At 46.2% G+C, this 21,469-nt stretch overlaps 1 protein-coding gene across 4 annotated transcripts; it reads right to left on the minus strand.

Annotated features, from left to right (window-relative positions):
• Window positions 1–267: 267 nt before the first annotated feature.
• Window positions 268–19,900, minus strand: rbm25a (RNA binding motif protein 25a). Of its 4 annotated transcripts, none has more exons than XM_061222474.1 (18): window positions 19,745–19,900; window positions 17,083–17,206; window positions 16,446–16,495; window positions 15,633–15,803; window positions 13,784–13,841; window positions 12,818–12,978; window positions 12,218–12,409; window positions 11,260–11,343; window positions 6,947–7,224; window positions 6,535–6,646; window positions 6,068–6,157; window positions 5,905–5,978; window positions 5,116–5,266; window positions 4,157–4,607; window positions 3,223–3,527; window positions 2,080–2,178; window positions 1,805–1,852; window positions 268–1,534 (listed from the first exon to the last, which is right to left on the minus strand). In XM_061222474.1, exons 2-18 carry the CDS (start codon window positions 17,186–17,188, stop codon window positions 1,442–1,444), a joined length of 2,523 nt encoding a protein of 840 aa, XP_061078458.1. In that variant the 5' UTR covers window positions 17,189–17,206; window positions 19,745–19,900; the 3' UTR covers window positions 268–1,441. The 4 variants fall into 4 exon arrangements, with proteins under 4 accessions (XP_061078458.1, XP_061078294.1, XP_061078375.1 ...); XM_061222310.1 differs by having other exon boundaries at window positions 13,769–13,841; XM_061222391.1 differs by having other exon boundaries at window positions 15,633–15,810; window positions 16,444–16,495.
• Window positions 19,901–21,469: the final 1,569 nt, after the last annotated feature.

Consider the following 21,469-nt stretch of genomic DNA (forward strand, 5'->3'; position numbering starts at 1 on the left):
CAAAAAGTGTAGCCAAAACATTTTATTCTTTGTGTACAGTTGAAAAAATCTCAACTGGTAAATATGAATGCTTTTCAGGAAATCAATAACAGTAGGACAACACAGTGCAAGCCGACGACAACTGTGGGTGTGCACGGCCGTGAGGAGACTACGCCTATGAATTGTGACACAGCCTTATTCTGGATATGTCGTGCCCGTTTAATCCCTGCATTGTGTAAAATGCCGATCGGACAGGCGAAAAATCAAAATCCTTAAACTGAGAAGTAATCAGAGGTGTACTTTACAATCCTTTATTCACAGCAAAAACATCTGAATAAAAACAAGAGCAATGTTTGTATGTATGTGCAAATGAACCTGATAAGACCTTGCTCTTCGAAGCTAGACGCTCAGTTACTGTACCAAACCTGTATTAAGTCAGAACTTACGAATCGCCATTGCTTTTCGGGGAGAAGGTTAATTAGCAACTCGGAACAGTACATGTGAAATCAATGCTGCAACAAAAAAAAACAAAAAAAAAAGAACGAACAAAAATCCGTAAAATGAAATCACGTGATCATTCCACACAGCAGAATTCACAGAAATACTACTTTCATTTGTTTTGTTTTTTTTGTTTTTGTAAAAAAGAAATCATTTTAATTTTTTTTTTCAAAGTCTACAAGACGAAGGGGACAAAGGCTTAAACGGGGTTGATGGGCTCCGAACAGAGACGTTTCAGGATCCAGAAAACCCACGGATTTCTCATCGGCCTTCCCAGAAACTCAGGGAAAAAAACCACGGACAAAGGGAAAACGTTGGGCACTCCCAACCATGTGAAATGACATCCAATCACTCAAACAGTTTGGTTAAACACATGGGGGAAGGGGGATTATTCATGGATGGCATGTAGAGGATATGAGTCAAAAAAAAAAAAGTTGTACTTTACATAGGCCTGCAGGTCGGTAAACGCATAACGCAACTGACGTACCCAGAGCGCAGGACATGAAACCAAGTGACGTCTTATGGCGTGCCAGCTTGAGGAAGACGGGGCTCACCTGTGTAAATCACCACCGTCTTGTAGTTATCAATCCCTCACCAGTTCTGAACCGCAGGGCAACAGGATCCAGAAAATTAACGATTTGGCCATGCAGGTTAGTGCACTCTCCACCCACCCCCTACACAAGCTCAACAAATGCGATAAATCACGTACAAACATGCTATCCTCACGCACGCACCACAGAAGCAGTAGCCGAGAGTTCAGAGAGTCCGTTAGGCTGGAGGGAAAATACCCAGTCCTTGTGGTCGTATGCCCAGCAACCCCTCTCCACCCACCCCTCAACAAGTTCTACTTTTGGGATATTTTGAGTAACGCCGGGGAACATGAGATGTCTCTTGGTTGGTACAAACGATGGGGGAAAGCTGAGAGTGGAAGAAGGCAGGAGTTTGTCCCCGTTCAGTGCTCTGTTTATTTTACAAGTCCAATTTTCTTGGCTTCGGTTTCATAAATTAGCAACCTCCACATTTTCACGATGAAGACCTCTGCCTCTTCATCCAAGACCTACAGGACAGGAGTGAAACATTAGGGGGCAGTGATAAACCCATTTCGGTGTTTGATCGCAATTATGTGATTAGACTGAAAATTCTTACGCTGATAGAACCACAACTGGGAACTGAAAGCAACAGTTCTAGAACATAGACTTAGAATTTTGAGGAAAAATAATAATAATCCAAAAAGCCTACTGCTCAATTGGTTAACTTAACATCTTCTGCTTCAATAACACATCATCCAAACCACAGTGATGGATTGATCCGCAAACAAAATACTTACCATGGCAACATCATCCAGGATGCCTTGTGGCGTGCTGTGTGCCATCACCTAAGGGGCAGAGGTAGTGGGTTAGGCAGGGTACAGGACAGGCTACCATGATGAACCAACATAAAAACCACCTTCAGACACTGGGATGATTCTGTAATGCTAACAGTTAGCTCGACTACAGTTACAGACATGGTTAAGCTTACAGCCAGACAAATACAAGACGAGCTCAACACTACAGCCAGGAGAATGGACTCAGTATTCATGCTCATAGTGCACACCATACGCACCTTTGAACAGACAAAGTCGACTAGCGTGGCCTCCTCCTCGCCGATGTACTCTATGATCTTCTTATTAATCCACGGTCTGATCCTGCGCTCCATTAGCGTCTGCAAAGGAAGAAAAAACACAGGTTCAGTCAGTTTAAGCAAAGGTGCCCTCTAAGCACACCATCACCAACCCTCACATGATGCCCAAACTCCCACAAAACACACTAGACCACAGGACAGAGAGAGAGTTGGCAGCGAGAACCAAGACAGTCACTGCCACCACCTCCAACTGCCAACACCACCTCACAGATCACTAGTTGAATTCAGAGACGCGTGGGGGATTGAGGCAGGCTGTGCTGAACTGTGCTGAACTGAACTGAACTAACTGGGGCAGAGGAAGATTCAAGCAAATCCAATGGTTACTGAAGACACATTTACAAGAACACCTGTCGTCTGAAGCACAATTGTAGGGCAATGGTTCCCAACCCAGTTCCTGGAGATCTACTGTCCTTGCAGGTTTTTTAGCTCCCAATGGCAACAAAGCACACCTCATCCAACAGCTAGAGATATCGTCGAGCTGCCAATTAGTAGAACAAGGATGTGCCAAATTAGGGTGGTTGAAATGAAAACCTACAGGACGACACACCTCCAGGAACAGGTCTGGGAGAGGCTCATGGCCCGGGTCTGGGAGAGGCCAAGGGCCGGGTCTGGGAGAGGCCAAGGCCCGGGTCTGGGAGAGGCCCAAGGCCCAAGGCCCAGGAGAGGCTCAAGGGCCAGGAGAGGCTCAAGGCCCAGGAGAGGCCCAAGGCCCAGGAGAGGCTCAAGGCCCAGGAGAGGCTCAAGGCCCAGGAGAGGCCCAAGGCCCAAGAGAGGCCCAAGGCCCAAGAGAGGCTCAAGGCCCAAGAGAGGCTCAAGGCCCAAGAGAGGCTCAAGGCCCAGGAGAGGCCCAAGGCCCAAGGCCCAAGAGAGGCTCAAGGCCCAGGTCTGGGAGAGGCTCAAGGCCCAGGTCTGGGAGAGGCTCAAGGCCCAGGTCTGGGAGAGGCTCAAGGCCCAGGTCTGGGAGAGGCTCAAGGCCCAGGTCTGGGAGAGGCTCAAGGCCCAGGCGTGGGAGAGGCCCAGGCCGGCACGCAGACTCCTGCCCCGGACCGCGACACACATGCTCACCGAGTCCACGATGGCCCAGTCCAGCGGGTAGGAGAAGAGCTCGGGCTTGGCGGTGGGGATCTTCTCGATGAGGCTCTTGATGTGCTTGCGCTTCTCCTCGGTGTTGACGCTGCCCTTGGCGCCGGCGACCTCCGCCCCGTCCAGGCCCAGCCCGCCCTTCTCGTCCTCGCCGTAGTCCAGCGGCACCAGCTTGCGCTTGCGCGGGAGCTCGTCCGCCTCCTCGTCGTCGAACTTGTTGAAGACGCTGTCCGCCGTCAGCTTCTTGCGCTTCACGGCGTTGGGCTGGCTGGGGCTCCCCGTCGGACCTGCGGGAGGAGGACACGGGGCGGTTAGGGCGGGTGGCAGCCACTCGATGACCGGAGATTTTAACCCTTCAACCCAGGGGGTCACCAACCCTGTTCCTGGAGATCTACCCTGTCCTGAAGGCTCTTACTTGAACCCTAGTTTGGCACACCTGATTCTACCAATTTGCAGCTCAATGAGATGTTGAATGAGGTGTGCTTTGTTAGGGTTGGAGTGAAAACCTACAGGATGGTAGATCTCCAGGAACAGGATTGGTGACCACTGCTTTAACCCTTTCAGTTCCAGGAGTGACACATGGCACTCAACCTTATACCGTTTCAACCAATCAAAATGGCTGCTATACTATTGTTTTGAGCCCCTTTTAAAACCCTAATAAATTCTCAAGGAAAGGCAAAACCCCTTTGGGAGGAGCCACTTCATATTGGGCTTGGGACCTGAAAGGGTTAACATCTCAAATAATGGAGTTCCAGAACATTGACTTAGAATCTGGAAAAAGAAAACATTCCAAAAGACATACTCTCTTCACAGGGTTGATATCTAAAGAATGTTTATCTAAATTAGACGAATCACTGCAAGCTCATAAGTTGATTGAGCTGGCAGAAGATGCCCGGGGAAGGGGGGGGGGGCGTACCCAGTTTGAGGCTGAGGCCTATCTTGGGGCGCAGCTCCTCGGGCGGCGGGGCCTCGGGCGAGTTCTCGTGGGGGATGATGATGCCGCAGGGGGACTCGTCCCCGGGCGTGTTGGGCGAGGCGTTGCCGCTGGCGGAGGACACGGAGGGCGCAGCCGTGACGGGCCGCAGCGTGGGCTTCAGGCACGGCTTGACCTCGGGCAGCTCGTCATCCTCCTCCCCGTCCTCTTCCTCGCCCTCCTCCACCTCGTCCTCCGACTGGGGCTCGGGCTCCAGGGGCTCGGCCCCGACCGGGGGGCCCCCCCGCCGGTCCCGGTCCCGCTCCCGCTCCCTGTCCCTGTCTCGGTCCCGCTCGCGTTCGCGCTCCTCCTTCTGCACCTTCTCCGGCTCCTCCTCGGACTCCGGCTCCTGCTTCACCGGGGGCTGCCGCCGGCGCTCCGCCTCCGCCTCCATCTGCAGGAGAGAGAAGCAACGGGGGGGGACAGAGTCAGGGCCCGGGTGCAGCAGACACTCAGAGAGGGAGGGAGGGAGGGAGAGAGGGAGAGAGAGAGAGGGGGGGGGGGGGAGGGAGAGAGAGAGGGGGGGAGAGGGAGAGAGGGGGAGAGGGAGAGGGAGAAAGAGCACGAGAGTGAGCATGAGAGTGAGCACGAGAGAGGAAGAAAGTGAGAGCACACGAGAAAGAGAAAGAAAGAGGGAGGGAAAAGTTGAGGGAAAGAAAGTGAGGAAGAGGGAGTGAGAGCAAGAGTAGGAGTCAAGCACGAGAGATTCTCACTCAGTCCACCACAAGTTCAAACGTACACACTCACTGTGTACAGCAGACGCTCAGCTTGGCAGTGAGAGTGAGTGAGGGAGCGAGAGCAACAGAAGCAACAGAAAAAGTGTGAGCATGTGAGAGAGCGAGAAAGAGGGGCAAAAAGCGAGAGGCACTCAGGTCCAGCCGCAGGCTCGCCGGGACGCTCACCCTCTGCAGCTCTGCGTCGGGGTCGGGGTGTCCCTCGGCCAGCAGCCTCTGCCTGATCTCCTCCAGCTCCTCCTTCTCCCGTTTCCTGTCCCGCTCGTCCACCTCCATCTCCTTCTCCCGGTCCCTCAGGCGCTTCTGCAGCGCGCTGCCCCTGCGCCGCGTTGGGAGAGCGTTAAACACGGACGGCGTCACCGCTCCGCCCGTCAAACACGGACGGCGTCACCGCTCCACTCGTCAAACACGGACGGCGTCACCGCTCCGCCCGTCAAACACGGACGGCGTCACCGCTCCGCCCGTCAAACACGGACGGCGTCACCGCTCCGCCCGTCAAACACGGACGGCGTCACCGCTCCGCCCGTCAAACACGGACGGCGTCACCGCTCCGCCCGTCAAACACGGACGGCGTCACCGCTCCGCCCGTCAAACACGGACGGCGTCACCGCTCCGCCCGTCAAACACGGACACACTATGCACACATCGGGGGGGGTTGTGTATCAGGAAGCACGATTACGGAGCTAGCTGGGTAAATCCACAGAGTGAAACCCAGAACAACCCAGAACAAGAATTTTTACCGAAGTCCATATTCTAGTTTTCGAAAGGTTCCGGGGGTTTTAACTCGGCGAACTTTGAGCTAACTCGATAATCCTGTTTTGTGATATTACACACCCCCCCCCCCCCCCCAGTTTTTCAAAGAAACTGAATCATATGTTGACATTGTTCTACTGGTCCATAATGCAAAGCTCAGGATGGCTCGGTTTCAATCAACAGGAGACAAACATTCATTGGCACCTGTAGTATTTGGGGTCGTCTCTGTCGTCGTCGTAGTCCTCGAGGAACTCCTTCAGTCGTTTGGCTTCTTTCGCCTGAAGGACACACAAGCATTATGAAGTTTAGGGGGCAAGTGACGCATCACGGCTACCGTTGACCAAAATCAGTTCTGATTGGTTCCCACCATTTCTCGCCGCCTTTCCTCTTCCCGCTCCGATTCCTTGGCATAGTCGCGAGCTTTCTTCCTCTCCCTGATCTCCCAGTTTTTCAGACGCTGTGAACGACAATAAACCCAAATCAGACACCAGTACAAGGAAAATTCTTAAGTGACCGATTTATTTTACATTTTTGGTTGTTTTTTTCTTTTCCTCCAAACCAAAACTCAACCAAACTTGTTGATCTCCTGCCGACATGGACAGGACATGGACGGTACGGAGGACATGTGACTCCCAAGTCACATGACACCCACTCTCTCCATTTCCCACACCGCAGACACACCAAACACACACTGCCCGTGTTGTATTCTTGGTTAGTGCATCCGCAGGTGCCTGGTCTCACCAGGAGGGGCCACTAGAGAGCAATGACACTTAACACCCCTATTCCCTGGCAAGACTGAACCTTGTCCCGTCCCCTTTTTTTCCACCCGTTTACCTCCTGGTAGGCGGCCTCCTTCTCCCGGAGCTTCCTCTCCAGTTTCCGGCGCTCGTACGCCTCCTCTTCGTCTTCCTCGCGGTCTCGTTTCTTCTCATCCCTGCTCTTCTCTCTGCGGGAGACACGGTTTTATTCAGCGCTCCCCCATGGGTCTGCCACGGACCCCCATAAGGGTGCGGTGGGACTCACCAACGGGTCTCACAAGGACCCCCATAAGGGTGCGGTGACCAACATTCCATTCCATTACATTAATAATTCCAATTCAAAGTGCTTCATTGGCATGATGCATTTTACAATACACATTCTCAGTGTCTTATAATCAATCAAAATAATAATACACGCAACAAATACAATAAGAAATATTACAATATAACAGACATAGAATACTAATAGTAATAATTCTCTCTCTCACCTGGACCTGCTGCGATCTTTGCTCCGGTCCCGGCTCCTCTCCTTCTCCCGCTCCCTCTCTCGCTCCCTCTCTTTGTCCTTCGTCCTCTCGCGGTCCCGGTCTCTCTCCCTCTCCCTCTCCCGCTCCTTCTCTCTCTCCTCCCTCTCCCTCTCCCGTTCCTTCTCTCTCTCACGGTCCCGTCGCTCCCTCTCCCGCTCTCTCTCTTTGTCTCTCTCCCTCCTCTCCCTCTCAATCTCCTGCCGTTCCTTCTCCTTCTTGCCCTTTTCTTCCTCCAGTTTCTGCAGAGCCCAGAGGAAAAGGGGGGAGAAAAAGAAAGAGGTGATCACTCCACTGGGCTGGGAAACCGTTTCCATGGCAACAGAGGCACAGAACCAGAGACCACAGGAAGGATAATATTTCACAGATCTAAAACGTGCACATTGGTCTTGTAATTTTTGTTTTTTTCTTCAAAAATAAAAACACGTCAACAAGTGGTTTACAGTCTCTGGGCCAGGGTAGAAGCTTCAACGGTCAACACTCAATCTCTACTGTTGAGTGACGGGTTCGTCACCAAGATGGGCACTGCCAACCCCAGCTCAACCCCAGCCCCCCAGAGGTGGCACCCTCAAGCACAGGTTAGTTAATCGAACCCTCATCCCCAAACCCAAGGACGTCTGACGTAAACACGGACAGGTTGGGAAGCGCATGCATTACGGGCCAGCCTCTTGTCACCAACTGATCAGCCAATCACATCAGGGAGCATGAGTTCAGTTAAGTAGGCAGGTGAGGTTATGTGTTGAGAAAGTAGGTTTGGTGGACAGGAGTCACACTGGCCACGAGAAGATATTCACAAGCAAACGGCACCACTGAAGCCACACTCCTATTCTTTAGTGGCGTAAACTTTCAGCAAGTTCCCTTGCAAATTTCTAAAGTTACTACAGCCTTAAAATTTGAAGCACATTCATCAGGTATTTATAATCTCAGAATAAAACTAACATAAATATATATTAAAGATAGGTTGGTTAGTTAAGAACTACTGAGGATCAAGATCAAAATTACCAATCTCTACGCAAGCTTTGAAAGTCTACAAACTTGCCCAAAACATGAGCCGGGTGCTATGCACTTTATCCAAATAACTGTAGAATCCCGATCACGAGGGCCACCAAGCAAAAAGAGTGCTTAATAAAGCCCTGTACTGACAAGCTGCCTAGGGTCAGAGGGGAAAGGTCAAAGGGGAAAGACTAAAGCGCATGCAGGCTACACCTACAGCACACCAGCCCACCAGCCCAGCCACACAGAGATACTGGAAACCACTTTAGAAAAATGTAAAATAATCAAAAACAAACCATCTGTTCAACATTTCAAATGCAACTCAAAAATAAACTCTGCACTTTGGATTTTTGTCGGTTTCTGTTCTTCAAAATACTTACATACTTCGGCACAGCCTTGTCTGGAGATATCCATTTTAAACACAAGAACAGATTTCCAGACAGATTGTATCGCATTGACAAAAGCACAGATGGGTCCTGGTGAGACTAGGTTGTTTGTGACTTACAGGTGTTGAACTACGGATTCAGCGGCTCACTGCCCCTACAAGCCTAAGCTAGGCCTGGGAGGAAAACAGGTCACATGGGTTCAGACAGAAAATAAAAAGCTTTAAAAAAAAAAAAAAAGCTTTGAAATAAAAAAATAATAAATAAGAAATCTGTGATCCCTTGTACCAGTACTCCATTCTCACGCCAAGTCATCCACACACAAAAGAAAATTAAAAGTAAAAAAAAAAAACAAGTTAAATAAAATAAAAAAATACAGGAAGTAATCCCTAAATGCAGAACACATCATGGATACAATTGCTTTTCACACGAGAGAACACATCGTTACAATTAACATTTTGGTTTTTTTGGCAAAAAATAAATGAAATCGTAGAAGCAATCTTACCCAGACGGAGTCTTCTGATGGTTCCCCAAGGGCTCGCGCTAATCAGTAAGCGGTAATGACAACGCTCCCAACGGCCGGCATGACACGTGCAGTTCAGCACTCGCTCCAAACGGTCAAATTCACAAAACGAGCGCACGTTCCGTCGGCGGGAACGGCATTGGTCGCGCAAACGGACCACTGAACTCTATGATGAAATGGACCAACCGCAGCTTAAAAACTACTACCGCGTAATTTGAAATTCACTCTCGCGCTAAACGGACTCTGAGCTCATTCAAAATGGAGCTGGCCTGATCGGTTGGCGGGACGGCGTTAAAGAACTGCAGGTGTCATGCTGAGGAAGACAGCGATTAATCAACCGAGAGTGAAGATTTAAGGACAGTTTAAAGGAGAGGGGGGATGGGGGACAAGCTGTGAAAAAGGAAGGGAGAAGATGACAATTCCCTGGGTTCTGAATACGGACCCTTTGTCATTATTATCATTACTGCTGAATAACCTCAAGTTCTCTGTAGACTTACCTCAATGCTCAAATGCTCCAATGAAGATTGAGTAAAAAGCTGTTGGGCACACTAGAGTGGGTTTTTTGTGTTTCCAATGTGATACAAACAGCAGAAAGTGCCATTTAGTCATTGTCGTGGTATGTATCACTGTGTTAAATCGGAAATTACCCAACATCGCGCTCTCATTGGGGTCTAATGGACTGCTGTTCCAACTAAAACTCACCGGACTTATAGGCAGACATTGCAAAATCCAAGTTCTTTAAGTTACAACTCAGTTTTTGTTTTGCTCAATGTCTGTTGGAATGCCAGCTCCTCTCATGATTATTTTTTCCCCCTCTACACTTTGTACACAAGCTTTACAACCTATGTGACTCCCCCCTATGTGGATCTCATCCTGATGGTCTTCTTGTGATCTCCTGGAACGGCAACACCATTTTACCCAGCTACAGGCTAATATGAGTGACCAGTATCGTGTGAAGCAGTAGCGGAATAGAACTCGACCAAGGCCTTACTCTGATTAACTCAAATAACCACTGCACTCCCATTTTAACTATAAACAGATTTATTATTTACATTCAGAATATAAAGATATAGTGTCTCAGGACTACAGAAATACAGAAAATTTTAAACCTTACTACATAATTCAAAGACAAGGGGAAGGAGGGGGGAAAAAAAACAAAAAACAGGACAACAAAAAAGTACAGAGGGGTTTCGGGGGGGTCAATGGAGATGAAGATGGGGGTACTGAGCCAAACACAAGAAGAGGGGGAGGAGGAGGGGAGAGAAAGAGGGAGAGAGAGAGAGAGAGAGAGAGAGAGAGAGGAGAGCAGCAGCCGACAGAAAGGAGGTCTTACCTGGAGAGTCTTCAGTTCACAGTGTGCTGTGGAGGGGCGCCCCCTGCTCTATTACAAGCTGCAGCCAAAGTCACTGCAGTGGTTATTGAGTCTGCGCTTTTCACACACACCATTTATAACAGCAGGCCCCCCGCAGGTTCACTGGGCTCTCCGGCTAACGTGCGCTAGGCACCCCCCCCCCCCCCCCGCAGGGACACGCCACACGGTGGCTTCAGCGGGAACGAATATCCCTTTAAGCACTGGGCCCAGACTTAATAACAAAGTCACTTATGTGGTGCAAGCACTAGCCAATGGGAGCAGAACCTGAGAGCCAGTTGCCCCTTTGGAGGACCTCCAGGAGGGGGCGCCCAAGATGTGTAAAAAGGAAATTAAAGCTCATACTTACATCCTATCCACGTAACTTTTCCCAAAGCTCTGAGATTCATCTTGCTTTAGTCACCATATGATCTCTATCATAATGGTGGGGTTTAATGAATAGATTAGCTTTAAGGGAATTTAACATTATGTCCATGCATTTTATGTGTGATGAATGAGCCCTGTCTTCCAAATTCTTTCAAATTTAGCCTCCCCCCCTACAAAAGCACAAACTGCATCTCATTTTTTATTTTATTTTTTCCATTTAAATGGGGGACAAAAAGAAAAATTGTTTCGGTAGCTTTATAATGGATCAACTACAGGCTCACAAACTGGGCCACAATTGAAACACGCAATTCTGAATCAAGTGAGCACGTCCGTTCAAACGTTTTCAACATCATCCAAACAAAGCTAACGTAGAGATTGTATTTCGGTTTTCTTTTTTGCCCCACAATTTCAAATTTCACTGATATTTTGTCAAATATGTAATATTATGGGTAGAAGCAACAAGGACTGTTCTTTTTGACACGGGCGCAAAATGCCAAAATGTGTCCGAATCAAATGTAAAATTGAAAGATTCACTGAAGGTTTTGAGATCTTGGGATTACAGTAGTCTGTAACAGAACTATATTTGGTCAGCTTCCTTCCAAGGCATAAGCTACGTGACACAAAAAACGGGTGCGTAGGTTACCTTGTGCGTGTCTCGGAATTTACTGATCTCTCGGGAAATAAGGTCTCTCTTATCCTCTTCCATCTCGATGGCATTTATATCCTCCTGGTTGAGAAAAGCCCAAATGTCAGCGTCAAAAACAGAGAATACCATTGTAATATATCCAGCAATACAAATCAGAAGGTAAAAACAACTTGATACAGTGCACACATTCATAAGACTTGCACTACTGTTCAAAAGTTTGGAATTACTGAGTTTTTTAAAAGTTTTTTTAAATTAAAATAACATTAAATTGATCAGAAATACAGTCTAGACATGGGTAATGTTGTAAATTACTATTACAGCTGGGAACAGCTGATGCTGAATGGAATAGCTACACAAACGTATATTGTGTTCACCAATCGTAATTGACCATGTTAAAAGGGTTATTCATCATTATAAAACCATTGTGAAACAGCACAGCTGAAAACCATTATGGGTGGATGCACCCTGTACATCTCCCTTAACAGACAGATGTGACACCAGCGTTGTATTAGATTATATGACCGTTTCTCAAAACACATGACTGTTGAAATACATTGCGATTCCTAGGCCTTCCTATGGGTTTTCTATAATGGGTTAAGGAAGTAATAAAACTGGCCTTCTTTGGGCTAATTCACTATCTGGAGCATCAGCATTAGTGGGTTTAGATTAGGAGATATTTCTTGCACAACCCCCCCTTGTGACATTAGGGCCAGGAATTTGATGCATCATGACAAGGCAATATTAAATTACTAGGCTTGCCACATACTGCAACCCTCCCATTGAGCTGTGCGTGAGTGACGATCCTTCTAGAGAAATACGTGGGAGCTGTACGACATACCCTCTGATCAAGCTAACGATGAAATGAGGAACAAACTTGCTGGAAATGGCAGCAAAAGCCCCTGAACTTCCCAGAAGGCTGTGCACTGTTACGGAAACGAGCGTGTGGCGCACGCACCTCCTCCTTCTTCTCCTTGCGTTTCTTGCGATGGGGCGTGTCGGCGTCCTGCGAGGGAGCGTTGAGCTCGCTGGAGTACTCGCGGATCAGGCCCTCGATCGCCCCCTTCACGATCTGATCCCGCCTCTTCGTCTCCTCGTCCAGCACGTCCTCCTCCTCATCCTCCTTAGCGCCGTCCTCCGGTTTTGCGGTCTGTCGGGAGGGAGCGTTCGCTTATTTCACACAGAGCATGTGTTGGGACAAGCATCAAATGAAAACAAGTTTGCTGCACTAGCTGCTGGAACGGTCTGGCTAAAAGCAGCTTCACCATGTTTAGCTCCAACTCAAGGTCTAGGTACAATAAATAGACCCATCCCAAATGACCAGAGGGGTCTCGAGGGTTTGTATGCTAAAAGCTAATTTAGTGTTCTGCCCCTTTAACGTGCAAGGTCGTAAATACGTGATTACTTTGTCAACTGAACGTTCTAGAACACCGTTCTAAGTTCTGGAACACCGGAAGTGGGGGAAAAGAACAAATAAAATAAATAAACATTCCAAGAAGCATACTCTTCAAAGGGCGAGACGGTCCAAGTGTGAACGCGGGCGCAGATTAGCACTCACCCCGTTGGAGCTCTTCTTCTTGGCCTTCCACTCGTCCAGCTGGGCCTTGGTCTTGGCGTCCACCTTGACCAGCAGCTTCTTGTCGCCGATCTGGAGCTCGTGCAGCAGCCTGAGGGCGCGCAGGGTGGACTCCGGCTCCTTGTACTCACAGAAGCCAAAGGCTTGGAGGGGGGGAAGAGGTGCCACAGGTCGTCACTCAGGGTGGGTTAAAGACACTTTACAGGGTGCCCCAATCCCATAACCCCCCACCCACCACTACAATCAACACATAAAGGCTAAATTAGATAACCTTTTCCTAAAACTTGTTGCCATGGAGGGCCGTGTGTGTATGCAGATTTTCCTTCCAACCAATTAATTGTGCTTTAATTGATTCCAATTACTCATTCAAGCATATGCATTTAACTGCATTAATGCACAGAATATAAGCAACAGCTGTTATTTAGACAACACAAATAACACATTTGACTGTATATATATTATGTGCAAACCGACAGCATAATTCAGCAAATAATTTAATTACATAATCAAGATCTGAGGCTGGAATAAAGCAGCATACACACGGCCCTCCATGGCACTGAGTTTGAGACCACGGCAATCGATTTGCCCGGAGGAAAAACTGAATAAACACACAGCAAACACATCAATTCAAACAAAGGACTGTTTTCCACCCATAGAATAAAAATCAAAATAAACGATGACCCAAAAAAAAAAAGAAACTTGTAGAAGCTAAATAACAGCGCGCTCCTGGCAGGCGTCCACTGGACAGGTCATGCCCCTGCGTCTCTCAAACCGGGACTAAGAAAACATGCACATCTCCGGCCTGCCGAACTCCTGGGAGGCAATCACACACCCAAAGCAAATTTAACACAAAAAAAACGCTCAAATGCTCCTCTTAATATATGGTGACTTAGATACTTTAAGGGGTGGTGAAATATTGTAGAAGCATTGTACCTGTCTTGTTTTTACCTTGAAGTTTTCCAGAGGCTCCCTGGACTCTCTTCCAGCTGAGGACCAAGCCACATTTCTGGGGTGGGGGAATAAAAATACAATAATTATTTAATAATGCATCATCTTTGGGTTGGCTCTCCTAAAGGGTACCGTTCTTGTGCTTGGCGCTTTTGGAATGGGAGCTTCAAAACTTCCAAACCATCATGATTTTCCCAACGCTATCTGTGGATTACTAAGAGCAAATGCATTCAGTTCTGTGTGACCGGTGCAGTGCGACAGTTCATCACCAATAAAATACTGAATTATTGCAGTTATGCAATGTTTTGGTACAGTGTCGGGCCGTCAACTGCATATTTTGAAACCCGAATTTAAGGACTATAAACACAGGCAGAGGGTGTCAACATGTCAGTGAGCCTTTCTCGATGATAGGAAGGGATTTACAATGGTCTTGTAACACAGAAATCATACCTATTATAGCTTTAAACACAAAGGGTCTCCTACCGAGAACGCATTTTGGCCCTTTTCAAGAGCCCAGAACAAACAAAAATCAGAACAATTTTAGGTGACACTCTTAAACTTTGCAACTATCTTGGACCCTGTATCTAAATTGGAGACAAGCACAGATTTTGCTCTATACTGACAATCAATGAATTTGGAATTCAGAAAGCATAACATTACATTAATTTCCCATTTTGCACAAGTTAAATGTCACCATACATAATTTACAAACTTGGGTCATGCACTTAGTGGAATAATGGCAAGAACTTCCTCAATGTCCAATGAGGCTACTGCAGTCTGTGCACACAATATGCTGATATATATTATGGATTTAATATTTAATTTAATACATTTACAAGGATTAAGCTTGTGCAGCACACATGGATGTTGCTTCAATCTTCAGTAGTACGCACACTACCTCAGCAGACCCAAATTTAACCACGTTATCAAAGCCGCCCAGTCAACGCACAATTGGCCTTTATCGAGCAGTAGAATCCCTCGCACACAGGCCGCATAAAGTCAACTTGATCTCCAAGATTCAGATGTTACAAAGACGAGAACGGTCCGACTGTCACGAAGCCCGAGACCACTGGCATTCTTTTACACAGCACACTGTACTGAAAGCCTTCTTTCCAGGAAAAATAAATACATCTTAAAAAGCTAGTTAACCTTGGGAAAAACCAAAACTGAATGCATCAAAACGCAGATCAACACAGAAGACATTTCTCCAATAACAACCACATTTACCTCAGTTCATGTCCATTACATTACATTACATTACATTACATTGGCATTTTGGCAGACGCTCTTATCCAGAGCGACGTACAGTTGATTAGACTAAGCAGGAGCCAATCCTCCCCTGGAGCAATGCAGGGTTAAGGGCCTTGCTCAAGGACCCAACAGCTGTGCAGATCTTATTGTGGCTACACCAGGATTAGAACCACCAACCTTGCGTGTCCCAGTCATTTACCTTAACCACTACACTACAGGCCCCCCCGCGGTAATCAGTAATGAAAAGAGATTCTTCTCTGTATGGCAGTGGTTCATTGAGCAGACCTCCACCACCAAAGCAGACACTTTTCTTTTTCTTTTTTATATAAACAAAGTTTAACCACTGAACTTTGGACAGCTGTCAGTCTATACTGAGTTCCACTTGACTGCAGTCACAAATCTGCCATTCAGTGGTTATACCCATAACGATTTAAGACACCCATAACGTGTTTGCAACTGCTGTGTAGCTAGGTGCGCAACAGGAAGACTAGCAACTGTCTTTACAACGGATTACATCTATAAAACAGTTTTAGATGAAACCGGTTGGATAAAAGAGTCAGCCAAATAAAATATAATACTGGCGAAAGAGGCAACTCACTGCAAGCAGCTGTCGAACAAGCATGTCGGAGGCCTTCTCCGAGATGTTGCCCACGAACACGGTGGTGGTGGGGCCACTGCTCTCGTCAGACTCCTTCACCCTGGGGCCGGTGATCTCCTTCCGGGGCCCGACGGGCTTGGACACCATGGACATGGAGGTGGGCACCAGAACCTGCACCACCAACAGCCCACAAAGAAGAATGACCGATCAACAACTGGACACCATCACTATCGTGAACAAACATAAATAGATCTTTAAAATATACTATTTCTATAGATCGACCCTCCGTTGGAAAGGAATGTATTATAAGGGATAAGCAGACATGACTACAAAGGATTCATGCTCTGCAGATGCAAGCAATTCCAAAGAGTTTTCAGCATTATTCTATTCATGCAATATTTGGCACACGGGACAATGAAAGCTCTACTGTCACCAAAGTCCTAAATAACTAATGGGTTGCAGTCCTTTTCATCAAGTTTTAATAAATTTTTTTTTTTTTTTTTTTTTACTCATTTGTGGGTCAAGCATGCAAGGACGGACCACTCTACTGGAGCACAGATAATAAACACAGAGGTGAGTGTAAACGGGTGAATCAAATGAAGGCCAGTTCATAGCCCAGCGGCGACGGACAACACGTAACAGACGTCGCTGGTCACGGTGATAACCCGACTGGAGCGCATGTATCATTCTGGCTAAAGACAATGACTACAGTTGGGCAGAACAGAAGGCTCACAGTCGTTCTCAATGCCACGTCACTGGACTATAAACGGGCCTTAAGACCGAGGACAGCCTGGAACCGTGGCAGAGGCTTACCGTAGGGGCCGGCGACATCAGGCCCATGTGCACCGGGATCATCGGCGTTCCTGAAAACGGGAATCACGTTAGACACGTTTCCCATCGCTCTCATTACACAAACGTGGTGAAAGGGAATTGACGCGTACAACACATTTCTGTCACGAGTCCCTACAAACCCCTACAGCAAAAAACCAACAGGCTATATGTTAAAAACACATGACTCAGCTAGACAGCACTATGGCCAAATCACATATAGAGCAGGTAGAAAAGAAATTAAAAATACTGGCTGGTAGAACAACCAGAGGACACAAACACACGCCCTCTCTTACTCTTTTGTTGCCGTTTGGCTTTCTCTGCACACAAGTTCAAGTTACCAAGGCAATTAATTGGCAGTGCAGCATAAAGGCTAGGGAGCCAGGCCGGCGCTCCCAGGCGGTAGGTTAAGATTCCCAGGTGGTGCGCGGGCACCGTACCCCTGAGTGAGGCACTAAACCCGAGTCACTTCAGCGAATATCCGGCTGTTCAATGGACTGCATGTAAAAAGCTTGTACAAATCGCTTTGGGTAGAATCTGCCGAGTGCCTTAAATGCTAAATTAAACGCCTTCTCAGAGCCGCTTGATGAGAAGGTGTTTAATGCAGCCGCAGGCCCCTCACCTGGCGGCACCGTCGGGGGGAACCCTGCAAACTGCGGGGGAGGGATGCCAGGGGGAAGCTGGGGGATCCCAATCTGCTGCCGATTGAGGTGAGGAGGGTACGACATCCTGTCTGCAGCACCCACCTGCAACGGGGAGAGCGAGAGAGGTCAGGAAGCACAACACTCCTAAAAGAGCTGCTCAAACATCAACACCATTACACCGGCAGGCTGCAAATAGGCGGTAATGTGGTCTCCTGGATGGGGCAAACAGCTTGTGGCAACAATGTCGCGGTAGGGAATGCAAAAGGGTAATTGTTTGCGAGCGTTTCGTGTCAGCAGGGGGAAAAAAGCCATTAGTATATATATATATATAAAAATAAAAATAATAATACAAAATAAAAAATAAACTGTGGTACATACAGGAAACGGGTTGAATGTACCAATGCTATTGCCTATTTTTTGGCATAGAATTATAATTAAAACAAAATAACTTCGGAATGCTTGCAAGTAGACCTAGAAAATGTTTTAAAACACTTTAGCAGTAAGATGGAACTAAAGGAAATAATTCTGTGGTTTTTACTTTTATTTATGGTTTTGAGCATGTGCACAATAATGCATTCCCTACTCCCACACTGCAAAAATAAACACCGGTTTAATTGCATTACATAAATACATACAAATTACTGATGTGGGAGCATTATGAGGCAGTAGCGTAGCAAAGGGATTAGGGAACTGCACTTGTATCTGAAAATGTTGCTGGTTTAATTCCCTGATGGGAGTACTGCCATTGCACCTTTCAGCAAGGCCTTTCGTCTGAATTGCTTCAGAAAATATCCAGGGTGAATCGCACGAGAAATGCATTCTGTACGTCACTCTCAAGCGCTTCTGTGAAAATCGTGAATCCATTATGTTTACATATGACAGACACTGAGGTTCCCGTTGTTGAGTAAGCCTTACATAAAGTAAATAACTGCAGCTATGTGCAAATATGAGACGACCAAGATTCTTAAAAACGATCAGCGCTGATCAAAAACAAAGCTTTTTCCACGTGAAATGACAATCACTTCCATTGAGTACGCTCGTAAATATCCTGCTCAATGGCTAAAACCATCCATACACGTTCATCATAAATTGTGCACGCCTGTAGGCCTTTATGTACTTCTTGGTTATTTGCAAGTAGATGGGCAACTATCAATTTCCCTCTGTTCACACATATATAAAGATTAAGGTTAAATAAGAATGAATGGGCATTGGATGATTAGATGTTGCACGTTTCAGACACCACCGCCGTCTCAAACTGCCTCCTGCATGCGACTGCTGTTGTTCCACCGGCAGAATTCAACCTGCGGCCCTTGAGAACTAGAACTGACCGGTCAAATGCAACAGGGAAGACATTAGTGAAACTGGAAGACAGGAGCTTGTCCACCCTCTGACAGTCTATAACATGTGTACTGGGACATTAAAACAGGTGGCAAATGTATGTTGCGATAATGTCAATGTCTTGAGATTATTTGTGAATACGAACAAACTCTCAAAGTAAGATGACAACACAACACAAACTGCACAATGGGGGTTCACATGCCACCGAGTTATCAGCAGTTAACATACAAACGGGCACACAGTCGCATTCATATACTTTCGAATGGACAGGATCGAAGAGCTGGAATCGTCAGATTAACACGAGCTCATAAACTTATAGATACCATTGCGCAAAAACGAAACTACCTAGAATACATCACATTTTAATAAGTTGGGTCCTATGATATGAAATTCACAGAAGACAGGCAGCCCTGCCATGAAAAACGAAATAAGTCAACTGATCCATGTGCGAAAATGACCAACTACCCAGGTAGCTAAATAATGGTAACTAACGCGGTCAATGATTTGGGTATCACAGGCCGCGCGGTACTTGAGGCCTACATAATAGCAATGCATGGGCCAACCGAACGTCGCCGGGTCCAGAATATCACACTTCAGCGGAAATTTTCAACCAAAGATAACCAACCAATTAACGTAATGTCTAGCCAACAGCAGTGATTAGGTTTAGCATTAGCTAAAGCATGACGCAGTTAACTAGGGCTGTCCAACTAGCTAGCTAACGTCACCTTCTTTTTCGGCACAAATGAATTAGCTAGCCAACCATTAGCATAGAATATTCAACCGTAGGAAACTCCCTACATACAACTAACTAGCTATCCGACTAATGCGTGTAAAACTTAGCCAACTTGATTCCACTCAGCCAAAGTGATATACTAATACACGGTTTATTCAACTCCAATTAGCTATCTTAATCCATTGCTAAACAGCTAGCTATAGCCGTGCATGTAACGTTACTCTAGCTACAACCAACGCTTGCTAGCAACAACAGCTCATACTTTAAGTTAACTTTACCTAGTTAGCCAATTAAGCAAATTTACGAGTTGCATCAGATCAAATCGCGCAAATGGTTAGGTAAGTTAGTCCATCAGACAGTCAATCAATTTGCTTGTTAGTCACATTTTTTATTTTTTATTTCGCCATGTACGGCTACGGAATAATCTAAATATGGAGGCTCCATTTTTCTTCCTCGCGGAGCAGCAAGCTAACGTTAGCCAGTGCGTCGAAGCGAATGTTAGCTAGGCAAGTTAGCATGCAGTGCAGCTAATCACACATCCTAGACACGTTTTCTTGGGATTTACTTACCCAAAACCAGTCGGATTTATTATTTTAATATCTTGTATAAAAAAAAAAAAGAATAAACTAAGTAACAAATAAGATTTAGCCTTCGCTTTCAGTAAGCCACACTACCGCCTGATATCTCACCCCAAAAAGAAACAATAGAGAGTCACAATAACTAGAGTGATTTTTCCGCCGTTTATGTCGCGGTGCAATATGGGATATCGACACAAACTTGGAGGTGTATGACTTGCAGTTCTGTGGTTTCAACGTTTGGGGTAGACAAAGAGACGCATCACTGCTATTACAGAACTAACATGCAATGCATGTAGTGCAGTCGGTGTTTGGACTGTAACGCACATTTTTGTTGTTTTTGCTTGGTACTCCAGTTATTGGATTTTAAATGAATGAGTATTAGGTTAAACGGCAGACTGTTACTTTGAGGCTATGTACATCTATATTAGGTGGTGAATAGTGTCAGATTTGCACCCCTTAAGCAGACCATCACAAGCTGGAAAAATCTGAATAATTTTTTTTGGTACATTGTCAAAAAGCAAGAACACACTGGTCAGTTCAGAAGTAACAAACAACGTGGAAGACCACAGAAGACCACTGTACTTTTCAATTGTGAAGAAAACCCCCTTTTCCAACTATAAACCAAGTCAAGAACGCTCTCTGCAACTAAACCAGCATAACCTCAGAATGTTCAGTGCAAGATGCAAACCACTGGTAAGGCTCAAGAACAGAATGGCCAGGTGAGAGTTTGCTCAAAATTACATTTAAGAAACTGAAGAGTTCCGGAAGCAACAGCAAAAGTTCTGGAAAGTTCTGTTATGGCTTGGCATGCCCCCTGGGGCTGCCAGTGGAACTGGCTCACTTTCTTTACTGATGATGTGACTGCAGATGGCTTGCAGGATGAATACTGAAATGCATCAGAACACATTGGACAGTGCTTCACCCTACAGCAGGACAATTACAGAAAGCACACTGCTAAAGCAGCCAATGAGTGTTTCTGGGTCAAAAGGTGCGAATATATGAATATATATTTCCCTATATAAAAACAAGACTGACATATATATAATACATATATTCAAAATGGCTGGCAGCCATTTAGCCAACAAATGTGTTTCATACTGTATCAGCATATTTTACAGCTGAATCTAATAGTCCCACCCCTAAATCCCATTGAGATCCATTCAAATGTTAATGGTTCTTATATTAATTTGTCTGAAACATTGAAATGGGGGACTACATATAAAAAGTGCTGTAATTACTACACGGTGAAACCAAAATGTTTAAAAATTCCCTAGAATAAAAGCTCAGAGTCTCCGCTTTGGCCACGTACGAATTGCTTGATTACAAACAGAGAAAATAAAATATGAAATCAGAAAAATACAGTTTCCCCAAACTTTTGAACGGTAGTGCAAGTAAATATCCTTCAATTAAAGCTGACTGTCTGCATCTTAATGTAACTTTCACTGTTTAAATTCAAATCTAATGTGGAGTACAGAACCACTGTCCAAATTCAGTTACAGCCAGAGACATACAATTACATGTATACATCGCCATGTATAAGTGCTAAGTGAAACTATATGCCTATTGTGTATCATGTGTGTATATAGGTCAAAATATTCAATTTAACAAGAAACGGCCAATCCGAATATTATAGCTTACAAGAGCCAACTTGAACATACACGCAAATTTTCAGTTCATTTAGGCTAGGATAAAACTCTCAATGTATTGTATTTACAA

Source organism: Conger conger, chromosome 1 (genome assembly GCF_963514075.1).
Source record: "Conger conger chromosome 1, fConCon1.1, whole genome shotgun sequence".
Taxonomy (NCBI): Eukaryota; Metazoa; Chordata; class Actinopteri; order Anguilliformes; family Congridae; genus Conger; species Conger conger.

Excerpts from the sequence above, each read along its gene's own strand:
- rbm25a (XM_061222230.1), bottom strand. The coding sequence starts at position 17,188 with ATGTCGTACCCTCCTCACCTCAATCGGCAGCAGATTGGGATCCCCCAG. Across the intron at positions 7,225-11,259 it reads AATTCCGAGACACGCACAAG|AAACTGGAGGAAGAAAAGGG; the intron begins GTAACCTACGCA and ends TGGGCTCTGCAG. Across the intron at positions 1,853-2,079 it reads TCGACTTTGTCTGTTCAAAG|GTGATGGCACACAGCACGCC; the intron begins GTGCGTATGGTG and ends TCTGCCCCTTAG.